Source organism: Triticum aestivum, chromosome 7D (genome assembly GCF_018294505.1).
Source record: "Triticum aestivum cultivar Chinese Spring chromosome 7D, IWGSC CS RefSeq v2.1, whole genome shotgun sequence".
Taxonomy (NCBI): Eukaryota; Viridiplantae; Streptophyta; class Magnoliopsida; order Poales; family Poaceae; genus Triticum; species Triticum aestivum.
This window is the reverse complement of record NC_057814.1, coordinates 201,560,485-201,585,096: the sequence shown is the minus strand read 5'-3', so window position 1 is coordinate 201,585,096 and position 24,612 is coordinate 201,560,485. Positions and strand designations below refer to the sequence as shown.

At 41.6% G+C, this 24,612-nt stretch overlaps 1 protein-coding gene and 1 non-coding gene across 2 annotated transcripts; both read right to left on the bottom strand.

Annotated features, from left to right (window-relative positions):
* Positions 1-20,292: 20,292 nt before the first annotated feature.
* TRNAI-AAU (transfer RNA isoleucine (anticodon AAU)) lies at positions 20,293-20,366 on the bottom strand. The gene has a single exon. It is a non-coding gene; the product is annotated as a tRNA-Ile (tRNA).
* Positions 20,367-20,611: 245 nt separating this feature from the next.
* On the bottom strand, positions 20,612-23,839 carry LOC123168105 (BTB/POZ domain-containing protein At1g55760). Its single transcript, XM_044585966.1, has 4 exons — positions 23,385-23,839; positions 22,534-22,691; positions 22,068-22,183; positions 20,612-21,496 (listed from the first exon to the last, which is right to left on the bottom strand). Exons 1-4 carry the CDS (start codon positions 23,501-23,503, stop codon positions 20,894-20,896), a joined length of 996 nt encoding a protein of 331 aa, XP_044441901.1. The 5' UTR covers positions 23,504-23,839; the 3' UTR covers positions 20,612-20,893.
* Positions 23,840-24,612: the final 773 nt, after the last annotated feature.

The following is a 24,612-nucleotide window of genomic DNA, read 5'->3' as shown; positions in this document are numbered from 1 at the left end:
AATATCTGTACTAAGCGGGAATACTGCTTGTGCATCCAAATTCCTTGAACCAAGTTTCTTCCATGAGTGTCCACCATATCTACCTATATGCGGTATTTACCTGCCGTTCCAAGTAAATTTGCATGTGCCAAACTCTAAACCTTCAAATAATAATCTGTTTTGTATGCCCGAATCGCTCATGTAGCGACTAGGGGCTGTCAGTATCTTCCATGCTAGGTGGGTTATTCTCACGATGAGTGGACTCCGCTCATCATTCACGAGAAAATGGCTGGTAACTGGGATGCCCAGTCCTATGATCAAAAGATCAAAAACAAATTCGCAAATAATTTAAACAAACTCCCCCAGGAATGTTGATAGTTGGACGACACCCGTTGTTTCGGACAAGCCGTGGAGTGTGAATGTTGGTGGAGGGGGAGTAAAAACTTTACCTTTCTGCGTGGGAACCGCCTATAATGTATCTAGTATGGAAGATATTGGGAACTCTTGGTCGTTATGTTGACAATGAAAGCATACCTCTCAAAATTATTTTCATCTCTGTTTTTGCTTCGAGCTCTGGCACCTCTGCAAATCCCTGCTTCCCTCTGCGAAGGGTCTATCTTTTACTTTTGTGCAAGAGTCAGTAGTATTCCTTCTCATTCCAACCTACTCTTTAGTTGGCAAGCATCATGTGATGGAAAGATCTAAGCATATATGGCCATTCAAATATATTTGAGCATGAATTATTACTGTTGACATTACCCTTGAGGTAAAAGGTTGGGAGGCGAAACATTAAGCCCCTATCTTTCTCTGTGTTCGATGAATACTATTTGTTCTAAAAATATGCTTTGAGTGGTAGCAATCATGGAAGACTAAATGATAGTTGAGTATGTGAAGTTTGCTGAATCAAAGCTCTGACATAGACTCTTCCTGAAAATAAGATGAATTGTAATTGTTTGATGACTAATAACACGGTTTGTTAGTTTTCAAGAAAGTTTATGATCTATACTTTAACATGTCAATAGTTTGTTACTTGATCATGCAAAGTTTTATGATATGAGCTACTGTTATGACATATAATGATGCTAGAAAAGGTGATTGAAATTATCATTGATCAAACTTGTGCACCTGCTAGCATTCACACTTCATAAATTCTTTCTTTTATCATTTACCTACTCGAGGACGAGCAGGAATTAAGCTTGGGGATGCTGATACATGCCCAACGTATCTATAATATTCATGCTATTATATTATCCATCTTGGATGTTTAATGGGCTTTACTATGCACTTTTATATTATTTTTGGGACTAACCTATTAACCCAGAGCCCAGTGCCAGTTTCTGTTTTTCTCCTTGTTTCAGTGTTTCGCGGAAAAGGAATATCAAACGGAGTCCAAACGGAATGAAACCTTCGGGAGAGTTATTTTTGGAACGGAAGCAATCCAGAAGACTTGGACTATACGTAAGGGAAGCAACGAGGAAGGCACGAGGCAGGGGGCGCGCCCTCCACCCTCGTGGGCCCCTCGTGGCTTTCCCGACCGACTTCTTTCGCCTATATATATCCATATACCCTAAAACCATCGGGGAACAGAATAGATCAGGAGTTCTGCCGTCGCAAGCCTCTGTAGCCACTAAAAACCAATCAGGACCCTGTTCCGGCACCCTGCCGGAGGGGGATCCCTCACCGGTGGCCATCTTCATCATCCCGGCGATCTCCATGACGAGGAGGGAGTAGTTCACCCTCGGGGCTGAGGGTATGTACCAGTAGCTATGTGTTTGATCTCTCTCTCTCTCTCTCCCTCTCTCTCGTGTTCTTGACTCGGCACGATCTTGATGTATCGCGAGCTTTGCTATTATAGTTGGATCTTATGATGTTTCTCCCCCTCTACTCTCTTCTAATGGATTGAGTTTTCCCTTTGAAGTTATCTTATTGGATTGAGTCTTTAAGGATTTGAGAACACTTGATGTATGTCTTGTCGTGCTTATCTGTGGTGACAATGGGTTATCACATGATCCACTTGATGTATGTTTTGGTGATCAACTTGCGGGTTCCGCCCATGAACCTATGCATAGGGGTTGGCACACGTTTTCGTCTTAACTCTCCGGTAGAAACTTTGGGGCACTCTTTGAAGTACTTTGTGTTGGTTGAATAGATGAATCTGAGATTGTGTGATGCATATCGTATAATCATACCCACGGATACTTGAGGTGACATTGGAGTATCTAGGTGACATTAGGGTTTTGGTTGATTTGTGTCTTAAGGTGTTATTCTAGTACGAACTCTATGATAGATCGAACGGAAAGAATAGCTTCGTGTTATTTTACTACGGACTCTTGAATAGATCGATCAGAAAGGATAACTTTGAGGTGGTTTCGTACCCTACCATAATCTCTTCGTTTGTTCTCCGCTATTAGTGACTTTGGAGTGACTCTTTGTTGCATGTTGAGGGATAGTTATATGATCCAATTATGTTATTATTGTTGAGAGAACTTGCACTAGTGAAAGTATGAACCCTAGGCCTTGTTTCCTAGCATTGCAATACCGTTTACGCTCACTTTTATCATTAGTTACCTTGCTGTTTTTATATTTTCAGATTACAAAAACCTATATCTACCATCCATATTGCACTTGTATCACCATCTCTTCGCCGAACTAGTGCACCTATAAAATTTACCATTGTATTGGGTGTGTTGGGGACACAAGAGACTCTTTGTTATTTGGTTGCAGGGTTGCTTGAGAGAGACCATCTTCATCCTACGCCTCCCACGGATTGATAAACCTTAGGTCATCCACTTGGGGGAAATTTGCTACTGTCCTACAAACCTCTGCACTTGGAGGCCCAACAACGTCTACAAGAAGAAGGTTGCGAGTAGACATCACATAGCTGCTTCAGAAGCAGCAAATGAAGGAGTCTGGATGAAGGAGTTCATATCCGATCTAGGTGCCATACCTAGTGCATCGAGTCCAATGAAAATATTTTGTGACAATACTGGTGCAATTGCCTCGGCAAAGGAATCCAGATTTCACAAGAGAACCAAGCACATCAAGAGACGCTTCAATTCCATCCGCGATCAAGTCAAGGAGGGAGACATAGAGATTTGCAAGATACATACGGATCTGAATGTTGCAGACCCGTTGACTAAGCCTCTCTCACGAGCAAAACATGATCAGCACCAAGACTCCATGGGTGTTAGAATCATTACTGTGTAATCTAGATTATTGACTCTAGTGCAAGTGGGAGACCGAAGGAAATATGCCATAGAGGCAATAATAAAGTTGTTATTTATATTTCCTTATATCATGATAAATGTTTATTATTCATGCTAGAATTGTATTAACCGGAAACTTAGTACATGTGTGAATACATAGACAAACAGAGTGTCACTAGTATGCCTCTACTTGACTAGCTCGTTGAATCAAAGATGGTTAAGTTTCCTAGCCATAGACATGAGTTGTCATTTGATTAACGGGATCACATCATTAGTGAATGATGTGATTGACTTGACCCATTCCGTTAGCTTAGCATTTGATCGTATAGTATATTGCTATTGCTTTCTTCATGACTTATACATGTTCCTATGACTATGAGATTATGCAACTCCCAAATACAGGAGGAACACTTTGTGTGCTACCAAACATCACAATGTAACTGAGTGATTATAAAGGTGCTCTACAGGTGTCTCCGATGGTACTTGTTGAGTTGGCATAGATCGAGATTAGGATTTGTCACTCCGATTGTCGGAGAGGTATCTCTAGGCCCTCTCGGTAATGGACATCACTATAAGCCTTGCAAGCAATGTGACTAATGAGTTAGTTGCGGGATGATGCATTACGGAACGAGTAAAGAGACTTGCCGGTAACGAGATTGAACTAGGTATTGAGATACCGATGATATGTCTCCAACGTATCTATAATTTTTGATTGCTCCATGTTGTTATATATTCTATTTTAGATGTTTAATGGGCTTTATTATACACTTTTATATTTGGGACTAACCTATTAACCCAAGGCCCAGTGCAAATTGCTGTTTTTTTTGCCTATTTCAGTGTTTCGCAGAAAAAGAATATCAAACGGAGTCCAAACGGAATGAAATCTTCGGGAGCGTGATTTTTGGAACAAACGTGATCCAGAGGACTTGGAGTGGACGTCAAGCAATCAACGAGGAGGCCACGAGGCAGGGGGCGCGCCTACCCCCCCTGGGCGCGCCCTCCACCCTCGTGGGCCCCTCATGGCTCAGCCGACCTACTTCTTCCTCCTATATATACCTACGTACCCCGAAACCATCCAGGAGCACCACGAAAACCTATTTCCACCGCCGCAACCTTCTGTACCCGTGAGATCCCATCTTGGGGCCTTTTCCGGCGCTCCGTCGGAGGGGGCATCGATCACGGAGGGCTTCTACATCAACACCATAGCCTCTCCGATGATGTGTGAGTAGTTTACCACAGACCTTCGGGTCCATAGTTATTAGCTAGATGGCTTCTTCTCTCTCTTTGGATCTCAATACAAAGTTCTCCTCGATCTTCTTGGAGATCTATTTTATGTAACTCTTTTTGCGGTGTGTTTGTCGAGATCCGATGAATTGTGGGTTTATGATCAAGATTATCTATGAACAATATTTGAATCTCCTCTGAATCCTTTTATGTATGATTGGTTATCTTTGCAAGTCTCTTCGAATTATCAGTTTGGTTTGGCCTACTAGATTGATCTTTCTTGCAATGGGAGAAGTGCTTAGCTTTGGGTTCAATCTTGCGGTGCTCGATCCCAGTGACAGAAGGGGAAACGACACGTATTGTATTGTTGCCATCGAGGATAAAAAGATGGGGTTTATATCATATTGCTTGAGTTTATCCCTCTACATCATGTCATCTTGCCTAATGCGTTACTCTGTTCTTACGAACTTAATACTCTAGATGCATGCTAGATAACGGTCGATGTGTGGAGTAATATTAGTAGATGCAGGCAGGAGTCGGTCTACTTGTCACGGACGTGATGCCTATATACATGATCATGCCTAGATATTCTCATAACTATGCTCAATTCTATCAATTGCTCGACAGTAATTTGTTCACCCACCGTAATACTTATGCTATCTTGAGAGAAGCCACTAGTGAAACCTATGTCCCCCGGGTTTATTCTCCATCATATAAGTTTACATCTATTTTATTTTACGTTCTTTACTTTTAATCTTTATCATAAAAATACCAAAAATATTATCTTATCATCTCTATCAGATCTCACTTTTTCAAGTGGCCATGAAGGGATTGACAACCCCTTTATCGCGTTGGTTGCAAGGTTCTTATTTGTTTGTGTAGGTACGAGGAACTTGCGTGTGGCCTCCTACTGGATTGATACATTGGTTCTCAAAAACTGAGGGAAATACTTACGCTACTTTGCTGCATCACCCTTTCCTCTTCAAGGGAAAAACCAACGCAGTGCTCAAGAGGTAGCAAGAAGGATTTCTGGCGCCATTGCCAGGGAAGCTTACGCAAAGTCAAGTCAAAATTTGATCTCCCGTCAACTAGCCAATTTCTGGCGCCGCTGCCGGGGAGTCTACGCACAAGTCAAGACATATCAAGTACCCATCTCAAACTCTTATCCCTCGCATTACATTATTTGCCATTTGCCTCTCGTTTTCCTCTCCCCCACTTCACCCTTGCAGTTTTATTCGCCTTCTTTTTCGTTTGCCTTTTTCTCGCCAGATCTATTGTTTGCTTGTGTTACCATGTGCCTTTTATATGCTTGCATCTTCGCTTGCTAAAAATCTATTGATATGGATCCACTTAAAGTGTTCTATTTGGATCATCTTCGATCCTTATGCGCTCGTGCTGAAACCCCAACTAGCCTAGTTGATGGGAAATCTTTAGATGAGCATGCTCATTTTGTGCGTCACTGTTTGTCTGAAAAAGGGAGACTCTTATGGGATCAAATAAACAGATTGTTGTGTTATGCTTGGAATCTTTGTGAAATTTATAATTTTACTTGTTGATCTAAGAACCCTAAAAAACACCTTCCCTACCTATGTGAGTTTAATGAAAATGAAATCTTATCTTCTTATGCAAAGGGTGTTTATAGTTAATATGATATCGAACAAATTGAAGAATTTGTTGCTTTTAAGGGTGCTTATGAAGTTGCTTCTTTGATTGAAAAGAATGATATACTATCTACGAATCTGAAAATTTTGACATACTTAAATATTGCTATGAAAACTATGCTCATAATGTCTATGTCAAAGAATTTATTGAGAGAATGACCGTTGCTTTGGAAGAAAATAATGGTATGCGTGAATCTATAGATAATTATGATTCCGATGATTTGATTGAAATATCCCTTGATGAACATGATGCTTGCTATTCTTGTGGCCATGATGCCAATATTTATGAAGATGAATTTGCTATAGTTCCTTATGCTAAACATGAGATCACTGCTATTGCACCCATACTTGATAGTTCCTTCGATGAAAAGCATAATTGCAATGATGTTGTTATAAATTCTCTTAATGTCAATTGTGTTAATGATGTACAAAACCTCAAGCTTGGGGATGCTAGGTTTGCTATGACTACTATTTGTTGCAATGATCATGATTGGGGTGATTCTTCTTATGATCTTGAAAATTTATTTAAGCCCCATGATGAATATGAGATTGATAATAGTGTTTGCAATAATATTGAAAGTGGGTTTGAAAGAGTGTCAACTTTAGATCCCACTATTTCGGAAGAGTGTCAACTTTGCATGCATATGGATCATGTAGAGAAAATTTTATGTGGTAGCTATATTGTTGAATTTGAATATAATCCCACATGTAATTATTATGAGAGAGGAAAATATGGTTGGAGAAATTTTCATGTTACGAAATTACCTCTCGTCATGTTGAGATTGCTATCGTCTCTTTCTTCTTCCTTGCATATGCTAATCTTTGCGTGCTATGATAATTTGTTTGCTTATAAAATGCCTATGCATAGGAAGTATGTTAGACTTAGATGTGTTTATCACGTGTTCTATGATGCTCTCTTTGTGCTTTAATTCTTGCCTTTATGCCTAGCTAGGGGCGTTAAACGATAGCGCTTGTTGGGAGGTTACCCAATTTTATTTTTATTTCTTGCTTTTTGGTTCTGTTTAGGAATAAATAATCCATCTAGATTCTGGTTAGATTTGTTTTTATGTTTTAATTAGTGTTTGTGCCAAGTTAAACCTATAGGATCTTCTTGGTTAATAGTTATTTGATCTTGCTGAAAATTCCAGAAACTTTCTGTTCACGAAAACAATTGTTAAAAATCACCAGAACGTGATACAATACTGATTCCAATTGCAGTAGATCAATAAACAAATTGTCTAGGTCTTCCTATTTTGGTAGATGTTTCTGAGTTCCAGAAGTTTGCTTTAGATACAGATTACTACAGACTGTTCTGTTTTTGACATATTCTGTTTTTCGTGTGTTGTTTGCTTATTTTGATGAATCTATGGCTAGTAATAGAGTTTATGAACCATAGAGAAGTTGGAATACTCTAGGTTTAACACCAATATAAATAAAGAATGAGTTCATTACAGTACCTTGAAGTGGTGTTTTGTTTTCTTTCGCTAACGGAGCTCATGAGATTTTCTCTTGAGTTTTGTGTTGTGAAGTTTTCAAGTTTTAGTAAAGATTTGATGGATCATGGAACAAGGAGTGGAAAGAGCCTAAGCTTGGGGATTCCCAAGGCACCCCAAGGTAAATACAAGGACACCAAAAAGCCAAAGCTTGGGGATGCCCCGGAAGGCATCCCCTCTTTTGTCTTCGTCCATCGGTAACTTTACTTGGAGCTATATTTTTATTCACCACATGATATGTGTTTTGCTTGGAGCGTCTTGTATGATTTGAGTCTTTGTTTTTTAGTTCACCACAATCATCCTTGCTGTACACACCTTTTGGGAGAGACACACATTAGTCGGAATTTATTAGAATACTCTTTGTGCTTCACTTATATCTTTTGAGCTATATAGTTTTTGCTCTAGTGCTTCACTTATATCTTTTAGAGCACGGCGGTGGTTCTTTTTTTATAGAAATATTTGTTCTCTCATGCTTCACTTATATTATTTTGAGAGTCCTTTAGAACAGCATGGTAGCTTGCTTTGGTTATAAAATTAGTTCTAATATGATAGGCATCCAAGATTAGTATAATAAAAACTTCCATATAAGTGCGTTGAATACTAAGAGAAGTTTGATACTAGATGATTGTTTTGAGATATGGAGATAGTGATATTAAAGTTGTGCTAGTTGAGTAGTTGTGAATTTGAGAAATACTTGTGTTGAAGTTTGCAAGTCCCGTAGCATGCACATATGGTAAACGTTGTGTAACAAATTTGAAACATGAGGTGTTCTTTGATTGTCATCCTTATGAGTGGCGGTCGGGGGCGAGCGATTGTCTTCTCCTACCAATCTATACCCCTAGGAGCATGCGCGTAGTGCTTGGTTTTTGATGACTTGTAGATTTTTGCATTAAGTATGTGAGTTCTTTATGACTAATGTTGAGTCCATGGATTATACGCACTCTCAACCTTCCATCATTGCTAGCCTCTTCGGTACCGTGCATTGCCCTTTCTCACCTTGAGAGTTGGTGCAAACTTCGCCGGTGCATCCAAACCCCGTGATACGATACGCTCTATCACACATAAACCTCCTTATATCTTCCTCAAAACAGCCACCATACCTACCTATTATGGCATTTCCATAGCCATTCCGAGATATATTGGCATGCAACTTTCCACCGTTCCGTTTATTATGACACGCATCATCATTGTCATATTGCCTTGCATGATCATGTAGTTGACATTGTATTTGTGGCAAAGCCACCATGCATATTTTTATACATGTCACTCATGAGTCATTGTCCATCCCGGTACACCGCCGGAGGCATTCATATAGAGTCGTATTTTGTTCTAGTATCGAGTTGTAATCATTGAGTTGTAAATGAATAGAAGTGTGATGATCATTATTAGTAAAGCATTGTCCCCCCCCCCAAAAAAAGAGAAAGGCCAAATCAAAAAAAAGGAAGGCCCAAAAATATATATATAAAAAGGGGCAATGCTACTATCCTTTATTTCCACACTTGTGCTTCAAAGTAGCACCATGATCTGTATGATAGAGAGTCTCTTGTTTTGTCACTATCATATACTAGTGGGAATTTTTCATTATAGAACTTGGCTCGTATATTCCAACAATGGGCTTCCTCAAATGTCCTAGGTCTTCATGAGCAAGCAAGTTGGATGCACACCCACTTAGTTTCTTTTGTTGAGCTTTCATATATTTATAGCTCTAGTGCATCCGTTGCATGGCAATCCCTACTCCTTGCATTGACATCAATTGATGGGCATCTCCCTAGCCCGTTGATTAGCCGCGTTAATGCGAGACTTTCTCCTTTTTTTGTATTCTCCACACAACCCCCATCATTATATTCTATTCCACCCATAGTGCTATATCCATGGCTCACGCTCATGTATTGCGTGAAAGTTGAATTTTTTTTTAGATTACTAAACTATGAAAGGATTGCTTGGCTTGTCATCGGGGTTGTGCAAGATGAGAGCATTCTTTTGTGACGAAAATGAAGCATGACCAAACTATATGATTTTGTAGGGATGAACTTTCTTTGGCCATGTTATTTTGAGAAGACACAATTGCTTAGTTAGTATGCTTGAAGTATTATTATTTTTATGTCAATATTAAACTTTTATCTTGAATCTTTCGGATCTGAACATTCATGCCACAATAAATAAAATTACATTGAAAAATATGCTAGGTAGCATTCCACATCAAAAATTCTGTTTTTATCATTTACCTACTCAAGGACGAGCAGGAATTAAGCTTGGGGATGCTTGATACGTCTCCAACGTATCTATAATTTTTTTATTGCTCCATGTTGTTATATATTCTGTTTTGGATGTTTAATGGGCTTTATTATACACTTTTATATTTGGTACTAACCTATTAACCCAAGGCCCAGTGCATATTGCTGTTTTTTTGCCTATTTCAGTGTTTCGCAGAAAAAGAATATCAAACGGAATGAAACCTTCGGGAGCGTGATTTTTGGAACAAACGTGATCCAGAGGACTTGGAGTGGACGTCAAGCAATCAACGAGGAGGCCACGAGGCAGGGGCGCGCCCTCCACCCTCGTGGGCCCCTCGTGGCTCCGCCGACCTACTTCTTCCTCCTATATATACCTACGTACCCCGAAACCATCCAGGAGCACCATGAAAACCTATTTCCACCGCCGCAACCTTCTGTACCCGTGAGATCCCATCTTGGGGCCTTTTCCGGCGCTCAGTCGGAGGGGGCATCGATCACGGAGGGCTTCTACATCAACACCATAGCCTCTCCGATGATGTGTGAGTAGTTTACCACAGACCTTCGGGTCCATAGTTATTAGCTAGATGGCTTCTTCTCTCTCTTTGGATCTCAATACAAAGTTCTCCTCGATCTTCTTGGAGATTTATTTGATGTAACTCTTTTTGTGGTGTGTTTGTCGTGATCCGATGAATTGTGGGTTTATGATCAAGATTATCTATGAACAATATTTGAATCTCCTCTGAATTCTTTTATGCATGATTGGTTATCTTTGCAAGTCTCTTCGAATTATCAGTTTGGTTTGGCCTACTAGATTGATCTTTCTTGCAATGGGAGAAGTGCTTAGCTTTGGGTTCAATCTTGCGGTGCTCGATCCCAGTGACAGAAGGGGAAACGACACGTACTGTATTGTTGCCATCGAGGATAAAAAGATGGGGTTTATATCATATTGCTTGAGTTTATCCCTCTACATCATGTCATCTTGCCTAATGCGTTACTCTGTTCTTATGAACTTAATACTCTAGATGCATGCTGGATAGCGGTCGATGTGTGGAGTAATAGTAGTAGATGCAGGCAGGAGTCGGTCTACTTGTCACGGACGTGATGCCTATATACATGATCATGCCTAGATATTCTCACAACTATGCTCAATTCTATCAATTGCTCTACAGTAATTTGTTCACCCACCGTAATACTTATGCTATCTTGAGAGAAGCCACTAGTGAAACCTATGGCCCCCGGGTCTATTCTCCATCATATAAGTTTACATCTATTTTATTTTACGTTCTTTATTTTTAATCTTTATCATAAAAATACCAAAAATATTATCTTATCATCTCTATCAGATCTCACTTTTGCAAGTGGCCGTGAAGGGATTAACAACCCCTTTATCGCGTTGGTTGCAAGGTTCTTATTTGTTTGTGTATGTACGAGGGACTTGCGTGTGGCCTCCTACTGAATTGATACCTTGGTTCTCAAAAACTGAGGGAAATACTTACGCTACTTTGCTGCATCACCATTTCCTCTTCAAGGGAAAAACCAACGCAGTGCTCAAGAGGTAGCAACCGACGATCGAATCTCGGGCAAGTAACATACCGATGACAAAGGGAACAACGTATGTTGTTATGCGGTTTGACCGATAAAGATCTTTGTATAATATGTAGGAGCCAATATGAGCATCCAGGTTCCGCTATTGGTTATTGACCGGAGACATGTCTCGGTCATGTCTACATAGTTCTCGAACCCGTAGGGTCCGCACGCTTAACGTTCGGTGACGATCGGTATTATGAGTTTATGTGTTTTGATGTACCAAAGATAGTTCGGAGTCCCGGATGTGCTCACGGACATGACAAGGAGTCTCGAAATGGTCGAGACATAAAGATTGATATATTTGACGACTATATTCGGACACCGGATGAGTTCCGAGGGTCACCGGATATTTATCGGAGTGCCGGGGGGTTATCGGAACCCCCGGGGGAACTAATGGGCCAACACGGGCATTGTGGGAGAGAGAGGAGAGGGCCTAGGGCTGGCCGCCCCCCCCCCCCTGGGAGTCCGAATTGGACAAGGAGGGGGGCGGCGCCCCCTCTTTCCTCCCTCTCTCCCTCTCCTTCCTTTCCCCTTCCTCCTTCCTAGTTGGACTAGGAAAGGGGAGTCCTACTCCCACTAGGAGGAGAACCCCCCCTCTCCTTGCCGCGCCCCAAGGCCGGCCGGCCTCCCCCCTTGCTCCTTTATATACCGGGGCAGGGGCACCCTAGAACACACAAGTTGATTGTTCCAAGCCGTGTGTGGTTCCCCTCCATCATATTCCACCTCGGTCATATCGTTGCAGTGCTTAGGCGAAGCCCTGCGCCGGTAGCTTCATCATCACCGTCATCACGCCGTCGTGCTGACGAAGCTCTCCCTTGACACTCTGCTGGATCGTGAGTTCGTGGGACGTCACCGAGCTGAACGTGTGCAGATCGCGGAGGTGTCGTACGTTCGGTACTAGGATCGGTCGATCGTGAAGACGTACGACTACATCAACCGCGTTGTCATAATGCTTCCGCTTACTGTCTACGAGGGTACATGGACAACACTCTCCCCTCTCGTTGCTATGCATCACCATGATCTTGCGTGTGCGTAGGATTTTTTTGAAATTACTACGTTCTCCTACACATCATTCCACCACCAGGTATCCTTATCTTCGCTTCTCCTTCCCCTGGACACTCCAAACTCCTCCGAGGCCAGCTTACGAATGCAAGTCGCCATCTTCATCCACACATTGTCCGCATCCCCTCCTTCCTCCCAAGGGCCCTCCTTAATGACCCTCTCCTTCAATGCCTGCGCTACCTCCCCCTTGAGCTTCCACCACTTCGTTCTAGCGACTTTGGCACGCTTATCCCGGTGGACACGAATCTGAAAGCAAAATTCAGCAACCACCAGCTTATGCTGGGGTACAACACTCTCTCAAGGTATCACCTTACAGTCTAGGCACGCACGCCTATCTTCTCTTCTCGAGAGGATGAAATCAATCTGGCTAGAGTGTTGGCCACTACTAAAAGTCACCAGATGTGATTCTCTCTTTCTAAAGAGGGTGTTAGCTACAATCATGTTGTAGGCTAGAGCAAAGCTTAAGACATCTTCTCCTTCTTGATTCCTGATGCCATAGCCAAAGCCCCCATGCGCCCCTTCAAAACCTGTGTTAGATGTACCCACGTGGCCATTGAGGTCTCCTCCTATGAAGAGCTTCTCACCAATCGGTACACTCCTAACCATGTCTTCCAGGCCTTCCCAGAACTCCCTCTTGGTGTTCTCATTGTGGCCTACTTGCGGGGCATACACGCTGATAACATTGAGAACCAAGTCCTCAACTACCAGCTTGACCAGGATAATCCGGTCCCCACGTCTCTTGACGTCTACCACTCCATACTTGAGGCTCTTGTTGATCAAGATGCCTATGCCATTTCTGTTTGCAGCCGTCCCCGTGTACCACAGCTTGAAGCCGGTATCCTCCACCTCCTTCGCCTTATGTCCTCTAAATTTGGTTTCTCGGACGCAAAGGATATCAACACCTCTCCTCACCGCTGCATCAACTAGCTCCCGAAGCTTCCCTGTCAGAGACCCTACGTTCCAGCTACCTAAGTGAATCCTCCTAGGCTCGGCTAGCTTCCTTACCCTTCGCACTCATCGAGTCAAATGCGAAGACCCTTGCTCATTTTCCACTACATCCTGACGCCGATGTAGCGCGCCACTAAGGATGCGACGACCCGATCCTCGCTCACTTGCCACCGTATCCGGATCAAGATACGGCGCGCCACCTGGGGGGTGACGGCCCGGCCCTTGCTCATTTTCCACCACACCCGGGTTCCAATGTGGCGCTTCGCTGAGAGGGTTACACCCCAACGAAAATCTTTTGGGTTTCATCTCCATAAGAGTGGCTAAGTTTTTACGTTGGCTCGCCAAGCCTATCACAACCCTCCTCCTTTACCCGGGCTTGGGACCGGCTATGTTGAGACAACATAGGCGGAGTTATCCGATTACTCTACTTATATTCAATAAAAAATTTACAACTATACAAATCAAATATAATAAGTCATATATATGTTTAATTTCGGTTCTCATGCTATAAACCTAAATTTTCATCAACCAATTCTCCCAGCAACACACGTGGTGGTCAAAAGGCAAGAATGTGAGAAGAAAAGGTGAACAGTCGAGTGGGCTATTTCATCATGACCAATGGCTCAAATGTTACTCATACACCCCTCCTAATTGTCCAACACATAGGGGTTTCCGGGCGAGGCTATGTCTAGATTCTAGTGAGGCACACTGTTGCCTCGCCTGTAGCGACATGGTAATGGCTAATGGGCCGGCCCAGTAGTGCTATTCGTTCGATTTGTTTTTCGTCTGTACATTTGTTTTGTTTCTCCATTTTACTTTTTGTCATATTTTCAAAATAATGATCTGAAATACATATATTTCAAAAGATTGACTTGAGTTTTGGAAAAATGTTTGTGCCGTGTTTAAAAAATGTTGATAGCATTTGGAAAAAAAGTTTCAACACGTATTTGAAAAATGTATAACACATATTCGAAAAAAGGTTCAAAAACATGTGTTTAAAGAAGTGTTAATCGAGAACCAACTTGTAGTTGGATGATTAGAAGGACAGTGGTATACCCTGCCCACCAGAGTGCTTTCGACGATGTGCATTTAGTGGGAGGAGACATTCCCGTCGATTACGAAAGTGTCTGTGGCGACTTCGTCAATCTCAACATGATGTGTCAGCTCAGTCTCTCGGAGGTGCTCATAGAGATAGAGTGTGTGTGCGAGCGTTCATAGGGATGAGTGTGTGTGTGTGAGCGTTTGCGTCTGTACTGTGTTCCAAAAAGGAAGTGTTAATCATAATTTTAAAATGTTAAACATATATAAAAGAAATGTTTCATATGTATACCATTTTTTACAGTGCGTAAGGAAAAAATAGATATCAAAAAATGTATTTGAACAAAGTTAATCATAGTATTTGAAAAAGTTATACATATATTTAAAAATTGTTAAATGTGTATGAATACATATTCTTGACGCATATGAAAAAATGAGACAAGAAAACATAGATTTGAAAAGAAATATTAATCATGTACTATCTTCATTCGGGTCTATTCAGCCCTCACATATTTTAGGTCAATCTTTGACCAGCTATAAAGTAACAAAATATAAATATACGACACAAAAAGTTTATTCTTGAATTTGTGTTTGAAAGAGTTTTTGCATAGTATATATTTTGTGACATATACATTATATTTTATTAGCTAGATATTGGATGAACTTTAGCCCGAAATACAAGTGGGGCCTACCAAACCCGGACAGAGGTAGTATTTAACATAGTGTAAATAAATAGTTACCGTATTTTAAAACAGGGGGCTGCTGAAATGGAGAAAATAAAAGGCGTTTTCTGGTCCAAAATAAATGTTTCAACTTTTATTTTTAAATTTTTTACACGTATTAAAAATATATTCAAAAACATATGTTTGAAAAATGTTTAATGCGCAAAAAGTTCAGGTGTATACACAAAATGTACTATGTGTATGTAAAAAATTGACATAAAATATATAATTAAAAAATCTTAATCATATATTTGAAGAATAGGTTAAACATATATTAAAGTATATTAATGTGTATAAAAAATGTACAATATGTATAAAAAATATAGACATCAAAACATATATTTGGAAATAATGTAATACTGTGTTCGAAAAATATTATGCTCTAACAAAAAATGTTTTTATGTATACAAAAGTTATACAATATGTAGGAAAAAGTAAACATCAAAACATACATTTGAAAAAATTAAAATAAATGATAGGGAAAAGGAAAATTGAAATTGAAAAATAAAAACCGAAAACAAAAAAAACCAAAGAGAAAGAAATCCGACGAGAAAAGGAAAGAAGGTACACAGAAAAATAAAAAAAACCCAATGAAAAATCATTAAAAAATAACACACAAAAGAAACAATAAAACCAGACTAGTTCAACAGTGTACAACAGAGAAGAAGAAAAAACCAACCTACAGTAACGACCGAGCGAGCGAATGAGCGCAGCGACCTACTGAGCGACCGAGAGAGCTAACCGCGCTAATGGGCCAGCCCATACCTGCGGATGTCACAGCTGAGGCGTGCGAATGCTATGTCTCGCTGAAATTACCCGTTAAGGGGTACCCTTTGCAAAGGTCATTCGCCCAGGTTGCCACAAGTGGTGCACTGCATGTGCGCCACTTATTACAATATGTGAGTTTTCCCTTTTTCGTAGATTCGTTTATTTAAAACGTTTTATCTCCTAAACCGTGCGTCCAAATCTTGAACCGTATTCACCATTGGATTTCTCGGTTAAGATCTTTGAAACAAGATATCATGTTCATGTATTTTGATGAACTTTTTCCCCAAAGAAACGAAAAAAAACTAGCCAAAAGTATTTTTTTCTTTTTCGAAGAGACACAACTGTGCCTCTTGTGAAAGCAAATATGTGCCTCCCAAAGTAAATCCTCTCACGGAAGTAAAAAACATGTTTCTTTCCTATCATGAGAGACAAATCTGCGCCCTCCACGAGAAGTAAATGTGTGCCTCTCACGAAAACAGAGAAAAATGCATTTCTTATTCCTTCTGAGACGCACAGCTTGTGGAAGAAAATCTGTGCCTCCACGAGTAAATTTGTGCCTCTCGCGGAAGCAAAAAAGAAGAAAGAAAACACATTTCTTTTTCGGGAGGCACACTTGTGCCTCTGGCGAAAGCAAACCTGTGCCGGCACAAGAAGTAAATTTGTGCCTCTCGCGGAATCAAAAAAGAAAAGAAAATTCTATTTTTTATTTCCGAGAGGCACAACCCAAATCTAAGCCTTCACGAGCAGTAAATCTGTGCTTCTCGCGGAAGAAAAAAGAAATGTGTTTTCTTGCACAAAACTTTTTTTGGGCCTGAAACCTAGTGAAAACCTAGCAAAACTGAAAAGGCAGAAAAACTGAAAAATCATCTGAAATTCAGAAAACATGTATCGAAAAATAAAAAATGAAACCCCAAGGGAGCGCCTGGCACACGACACGTGGCGACGACTGTGGCGCACTCTTAGCTCACCGAAAGTGACCCTTTAGGGGCTCCCACAAGGGGTATCCCTCCGTGTCGCTGAAGCTTTCCTGCAGAGTGCATAGGTCGGCCAAATAGCGTGTTACTTGTTTCTTTCGTTCGCCGGTCGTTCTCTGATGTGTTCGTTCATTTCTTGCTTTATCTTTTTTCTTTTTTCATTTCCTTTTTTGTTTGGTTTTCTCATTTCTTCTCCAGATTTCATTGGTTTTCCTTCTTTCTTCATTGCTATATGGCGTTTTTTGTTTTATGTTTCAATTTTTTGGTTTCTTTTTAGTTTCTTTCATGGTTATCATTGGTTTTTTTAATTTTTCTTCGATTGTTCATTCCTTTCTTGGTTTTCAATGGGTTTTTATTTCCGTATTATTTGTCTCTTTATCGGTTTTTACTGTTTTGCATTCTTTTTTGAACTTTTTTTTGGTTTTCTTTTTTCTTTTGTTTATTTTATTTCTTTTCAGGTTTTCATTGTTTTCTTCACGTTGCTTTGTTTCTTTTGGTTTGCCTTGTACATTTTTTTCTATGTCAAGAACATTTTCTAACAGAAGTTTAAGTTCTTTTCAATACAAGTTTAATATTTTTATAAGAATTGGTCAAAGTTTTATCTTTACACATTTTTAAAAAAATTCAAATTCTTAACTAAAAATTTCAGATACAACATTAATTTTTTTTAAATACATGCTCAACATGTTTCTATATGCATTTTAACATTTTCAAATTCTTGATTTAAAAGAATTTGAAATACATATATACACTGTGCGTGTTTATAAATGACTAACTTTTTGGTTCCACGTCTATGCACATTTTGGTTAGCATTTTTTAAATACATTTAATATTTTTTTTTAATGCTTGGTTAGCATTTTTTAAATAGATGATCAACATTTTTTCTATGCACATTTTTATCATTTTTCAAATGCTTGTGTAACAAATAAATGACTAACATTTTTTAATTCATGGTCAACATTTTTTATGCACATTTTAACATTTTCAAATGCTTCAGTAACATTTTTTAGATACAAGTTTGACATTTTTTTACAATGCAAAGTCAACATTTTTTCTATGCATATTTAAAAAAAATCAAATTCTTGATTAACATTTTTCTAAATGCATGATTAACATTTTTTAAATACATGATCAACTTATTTTTCACAGAGTGTATCTATTTTGTATACATGAGAAATATTTTTTATACACATTTAACATTTTTTAAATGTCTGGTTAACATTTTTTCAAAGGTTTTATGTAAAGTGTTTTTTGCAATATACTCCCTCCATCTCATAATATAAGAGTGTTTTTCTCACTAGTAGTGTCAAAAATGCTCTTATAATATAGGATGAAGGGAGTGCTTATTTAGAATATAAGGTAGTATAAACGAAAGGGAAAAAGAAACAAAAAAAAGTAAAAAAAGAAACAAAAATGAGGCCGTGGCCTCCCGCGCGCCTATGCCGACCCATTTAGGGAGGCACCTGATGCGAGAGCACACTAGGTCTCACTATAAGTGAGACATAGCGCTACCCGCTCTCGTAAGGGTTTTCTTTGTATTGAACTAGAAACAAGAAGGGGGGAGGCCTATATCTCTCGGAAAGCCCAAGTCTCGACATCCAAGAAATCTAGTATGGCTTAGGCCATAGTTGAGAGTCAATATTGGCTTGCGAGAATTTTGTTTAACACACGGGAAGGGTCACGAAGGACCCGAAAGGTTTATATTATACAAAATGACGAGGTACATGCCTCCATACAACTAGATCCAAAGGAAAACATAAATACAGTCTAATCCCTGAAATAAGCAAGGACCCCAATGGGTAAAAGAGAATTACAGTCTGTCCGGCGAGATCCCCACACAGAAACAGAGCTGCTTCCCATGAGGTTCCATGGCTGTGAGGAAGAAGACGGCCCCATGTGTCCAGAAGAAACAATTTCATGTTGCAGAAGACAACCCCTTGACCACCATAGTGGACGGCATAGCTCCCGGATAAGAACGCCCTTCAACCACTGAGATGGGCTTGTATCTTTTCCAAGACCACCGTTGTTGATGAACTCCATCCCCGCCAATATCATGAAGAACTCCAAGCGTTGATCGCCTCGTCGCCATTGCCTTGATGGCCTCCAAAGCAGTAGACGACAATGAGGTCCTCCGTCAGATCAGGGCCACCGAGCTTATTACCGGGATACTGGAGTATAACCCATCAGCAACAACAAGGACCACACTACCACTGCCCCGAGGATCCCTTCCATTGGCCACCACATATGGCTCGCTCGCGCCGGCGACCAAATTCCCATCGACACCCCACCAGACTCCGATATATAGCCAAACTCCCCTAAGAACAAAAGTGTATTCGACCTAGCTTGAGAGATTCAAGTTAATCTTGATGAAACCAGTAATGTCCTTTGGCCTCTCTTTAGCTTGGCCCACCCATGCCTTTGCCTGTGGGTTGGGGTGGGGGTGGGCGGAGGGGGCAATGAAAATGATATGTAGCCCGATTTCCATGAGTATATGGTCCTTTCACAAAATTTTCACTGGCTGGATAGTGTTTGTTTTAAATTTGTCCTGTAAAATTGGGGAAAGGTCAGTAAAATGTGTTTACGTAGTAGTACAGAAACACCTATGTGGTAATGTATATGTTTTAAATTTTGATGGGTTTTTGGGTGGCTAGTCATTTTGTTTCGTGTTGGGGATTCATCTGGTCATTCTACTAGCGTGCCAAACCATTAAGTCTTAGTCTCCTGTTTTCTTGCCGTCGACAAAAATACATGTGTAAAAAAATTTTACCAAGAAGTTTTTGCCTCATTCTTGTAAATGGGAAAGGCAGTAGCATACATGCCAAAATATGAAAATAAATAAATGCGCTAATGCATATGTTTTTAAATTTTTTGTTGTGTTTCCAGGTGGGTAGCCATTTTGTTTTTGTGTTGGGCAATTATCTATGCCATTCTATTGACATGCCAAAAAAGAGAAACTGAACCATGCATATGCATGTTTTCTCCTGAACAATGCTAGAGTTATGGAAAGATTCTACATATTCGTTCTGAAAAAACAGATTCTACATATTTACCTTACAGACACCTCGTGGCACTTTGTGGTTTTGTTTATGCAGAAAAGCACTAGAAACTCCCCAAAAAGGATGTGTCAATAAGAAAATATTGCTCCAGGAAGAATCATGCACCTATTCCCCTAAATTGCTTTTAAAAAACGGCTAGAAACTCCCCGAAAAATACTGGCCATGCTGAAGAACAATCATGCACCTTTCCCTGAAAAGATTGCTTTTAAAAAACGACTAGAAACTCCCCGAAAAATACTGGCCATGCTGAAGAACAATATGCACCTATTCCCTGAAAAGATTGCTTTTAAAAAAGGACTAGAACACCCGAAAAGATTTGAAGCTGTGGGGAAAAAAGTACTGGCCCATACAGGTCTCGAACCTGTGACCTTCGCGTTATTAGCACGACGCTCTAACCAGCTGAGCTAATAGGCCTTTGACGTACGTTTACTATTTAGGGTTTACATATTCAAGTTTCCACAACACCCGTTTCGAAAAATGAGTCTTCACAACACTTCGAATCAGGTACAGAACTGTTGTGAGTTATGATGCCATGCTGGATCGTTATTACCACTTATCACCAATATCAAATCCAAAGATCTACGTGCTAGCTCATCGCAAAAAAAAAAAAGTCTCAACTGAACCAATGCGCAAAAAAAAAAAAAAAACTGAACCAAAGACGCACGAAGAGGGAGGCAGCTCACACTTGCTTCACAAAATAACTGTCATTTTGCAGACTTACAGTGAGTGTACAGGATCACCAAGACGCACTACATCAACATGAATTGGATTACCATATGATATATGAACAAAATCCAATCGAGGTATACACGTTAAATTTTTATATCGCCAACAATGGCTTGCACGCGCTATTTACAAGCTGCGCCAGCAAGAATCCAGCAAACAAATGCACCACCAGTGAACACCACCACCCAGACGCAGAGACAACAAGTGACCCACGCTCACCGGCCACTCCACGCCGCAAGAACACCCTGAAACACCTCTGCCACCAGGTCCCTGTCCGCCGTCTGAAGGAACGCGCTGAACTCGTCCTGCATCTCGTACACCTTCCTGAAGTCGACCAGGAACCTGAGGCAGCTGTCCTTGAGCCTCTGCAGCCGGTACAGGTGGCCCGTCTGTAGCCGTTCGATCACGTTCCGGGCGTCGATGTCCTCCAGCAGGCTCTCGACGCACGCCTCCTTGAGGTCGGCGATGTCGTACTTGTCGGCGGCGCCGAGGAGGGCCAGCCGGTGCGCGAGGAACTCCTCGCTGCGCAGGTCGCCGTAGATGTAGTTGAGGAAGCCTCGGCACGCGTCGAGGGACATGTCGGAGATGTCGACCGTGGAGAGCTCCTTCTCCCTGAGGTCGTGCGAGAACATGCTCCTGAAGACGGGCGAGCGGGCGGCCAGGATCGCTCGGTGCGCCCTGATGCTGCCGTCGTCGGCGTTGATCGTGATGTCGCAGAGGATGCCCTCTTGCAGCATCCTTGCGAGGGATGACAGCGCGGTGTTGTCTGAAGACTGCTTGATTTGGTGCGAGGCCCAGATCGAGGCAGGTTCACCACCCTGGAATGCAGAATTACACAGCAATAAGTTAACTGTAGGCCTTCCTTCCAAAAGCCAAAAAAAGAGAGAATTAACTGTAAGTTTGAAACGGTCCTGAACATGTGCAGGAAGTGATTATTGAAGGGCTTCATGTGTTGTTTTGCTCTCATGGAAAGTATTAGCACTAACCGTTCGGAATTTACAGTCATTAGATTTTATTTGTTCTCAAAGACGTTGTTCTTATATTGTTGTTTTTAATCCGGATCGAGCAATTACTGACAAGTGGCAACAGGTGTCTGATTTAGGTTTCTGTTGTGCTTGCGAGCTTTGCACGTCTCTGATCAAAGAACATGTATATGTGACGTCACACAATCAGGGGGTTTTCAATTCAATGGTAGAAAGCAACTATAGACACCTCACACAAAACAAACTGTAGATGTTTCTATATTGGTGTGCATCAGTCCAGATGTCATGTTAATATAGTGTGCAGCTGTCTAAAATCAGATAGGATTCCAGGTGAGTCAAGAATGTCACTCCTAATTGTTCTACCAAACATTGACAAAACAGAAGTAGATGGTGAAACAGTGCTTACAGATGAATCTGCAACTTTCAGGTCCAGAAACTCTATCTCAATCACAAATCTTCCTGTAAAACTACTATCAATCGTCCACACAAATCCTTCGTGTTTCAGAGGCTTGTCCAAGATACCTGTGTTCATGCAAATTAGCTGACGGTTAGATAACCCATGCTTTGTGCACTTGATGATATGCGTGGAGAACTCAACATGGTATTTTGGAATAACAATAAAGCCTAGAATTTCAGACCGGCATGTGTGCCCGATCACGTGTAATGTACAGTAACTTAAATATGTACACTGCTTTTGCATGACACTTGATCTCTACACAAATTAACTCATATCCGTATGAACTAAGAACAAGCAATTTATTTTGATAACTTATCACTTACATACTAGATATTGAAAAATTACCACTTGCATATTAAATATGAAAATATATCTTCATCTTTCATTTATATAGTAAGGAGTAAAAGACAATTACCTGGATGCTCTATGATCTTCTGATTTGGAGGAAAGGATATCAGAAGTTTCGTGACAAAGGAGGCTATCGGTGCTGGGGCTGTGTTCTTGGCGGAATTTGACAACTCTGCAAAGAGCTTAACGCAAGTTTGCTTGTTGTTTCTTTCCACAGACAGGTACCTTCACAATTGCAGAATCAGATACTTAAGTTAGTTTATGATGAATCATGTGGTGGACCCTCATAATTATCTTGTACCCATCCTTTATGATTTTACTTGTGTTAAAACCTAAAAAATTATCGTGATGAGATTTGAAGAAGTAAACGTACAATTCAATTCAAGATTTTTCTTGGCAATAGTAGAAAAGAAAGAGCTGAAAGTGAGTGTTGGAGAAAGTGAAACTTTTGTCTGAAATATCTTTGGTTCCACGTCTCTCTTAATAGTACAACAAATATGGTTAAGAAAACATGTCGACAAGATATTATCGCTGACCAAAGATTCCAAATCCAACTTAAATCCAGTTCAATAATACTTTACGGAAGAAATCCATTCCTGCTACCAAATTCTGAACCTTTTCTCAGAATCAAACAAGCAAGATATTTTTAACAGAAACAGCCTATTGATCCCCTTTGCACTGGTGGACAGAATCAAGCCACCACTGAAAACCTCATGTTGATCGCAAGAAAACCCGACTGAACTCATAAACCAGCACTAAGAACCACGGTCGCAACAATGATCGCAGAGCAGGACACACTCTGCTTTGCCGGACACGTATGTCAAACAAGAAACCAAACAGGTAGCGAGCAACAAATTTGCATAGGGGGGCGGAGGAGAGGGGAGGAGGGGCTGGGTGGGTACGGGCACGGGCACGGACCAGTTCCAGAGGCCGACGCGGAAGGAGTCGGACTTGCGGTAGGTGTAGCAGGGGAGCGCGTCAACGCGCCATTGCGCGAGCCGCGGCGCCGCCTCGACCCGGGACCCCGCGGCGCTCATGGCCCCCCACGACGACGCCACCGCCGCCACCACCTCATCGACGCAGCCCAGCAGCCCCAGCGCCCCCTTCCCCAGGCTCCCTCCTCCCGGCTGCCCCGCGGCCCCTCCTCCTCATGTACTGCCGCCAACCCACGCGCGCACGGCCAAACCCGAAGTCCCAAACACAAACCACTCAGCACGACATGGATAGATCACCACGACGACTCACGGTCACAGCGGCATGCAGGAGGCGTGCGCGCGGTCAAGGAGTCGCGGAGGGCTCTCCGTCCCGGTTCTTGGGGAGTGGGGCGCGCGAGAGGATGGTGGGGTGGGGTGGGGTGGGGGTGGCGGCTATATGGTGGTGGGATGGGATGGCAGAGGACATGGGAGTGGGACTGTGGGAGGGCGCCGTTGCTGTTGCTGTTGCGGTGGAGGAAGAGCAGCAGCAGGAGGAGGATTAGTTTGGCACGCAAATGGGAGACTTTCTTCCACGCCAGTGGAAGACGGACGGATGGTGAATGCTCCGGCTTAATTACTTTTGTGCAGCCGATTAGAATTAGATTACTCCTGCTTCCACTCCACCTCAACCACCGCTCAGTTCCCTTCGTTGCACCCCCCCCCCCCCCCCCCCCCCCCCCCCCCCCCACTTGGCAACTCCATTTTCCAGAGAAAAACATTTTCGACGACGAATTCATCCCATGGCATGCATGGGTTCTTCATGGAGTTTCAATTACTGGCCGCAAATGTGGGGTTAATCAGTGTGGATCATTAGCCATATCCCAGATGATTCATGGATGGCATGAGTTCTTCACGGGGCTTCAATTACTGGCCGCAAATGTGCGGTTAATCAGTGGGGATCATTGGCCATATCATAGATGGTTCATATCGTTTCTGCCGACTGGCTACTGTCCTTGTCCAGGCATGGACCCAGGGATTTTGCGCTCCATATCTCCGCTCCGCTCCTCCTCTCGTCGCTAGCTAGCAAACATTTTGGCTTTTACGGCAGCGAGTGCTTTCTTTTGACTACTCTATCTAAACTAAACAACTCGTCAAATCGGAAGAACACTCGCCGAATTCGCTGCGACAAGTGGGGATTAAACAAGGGGGGCAACGAATCAGGGCCGTAATTA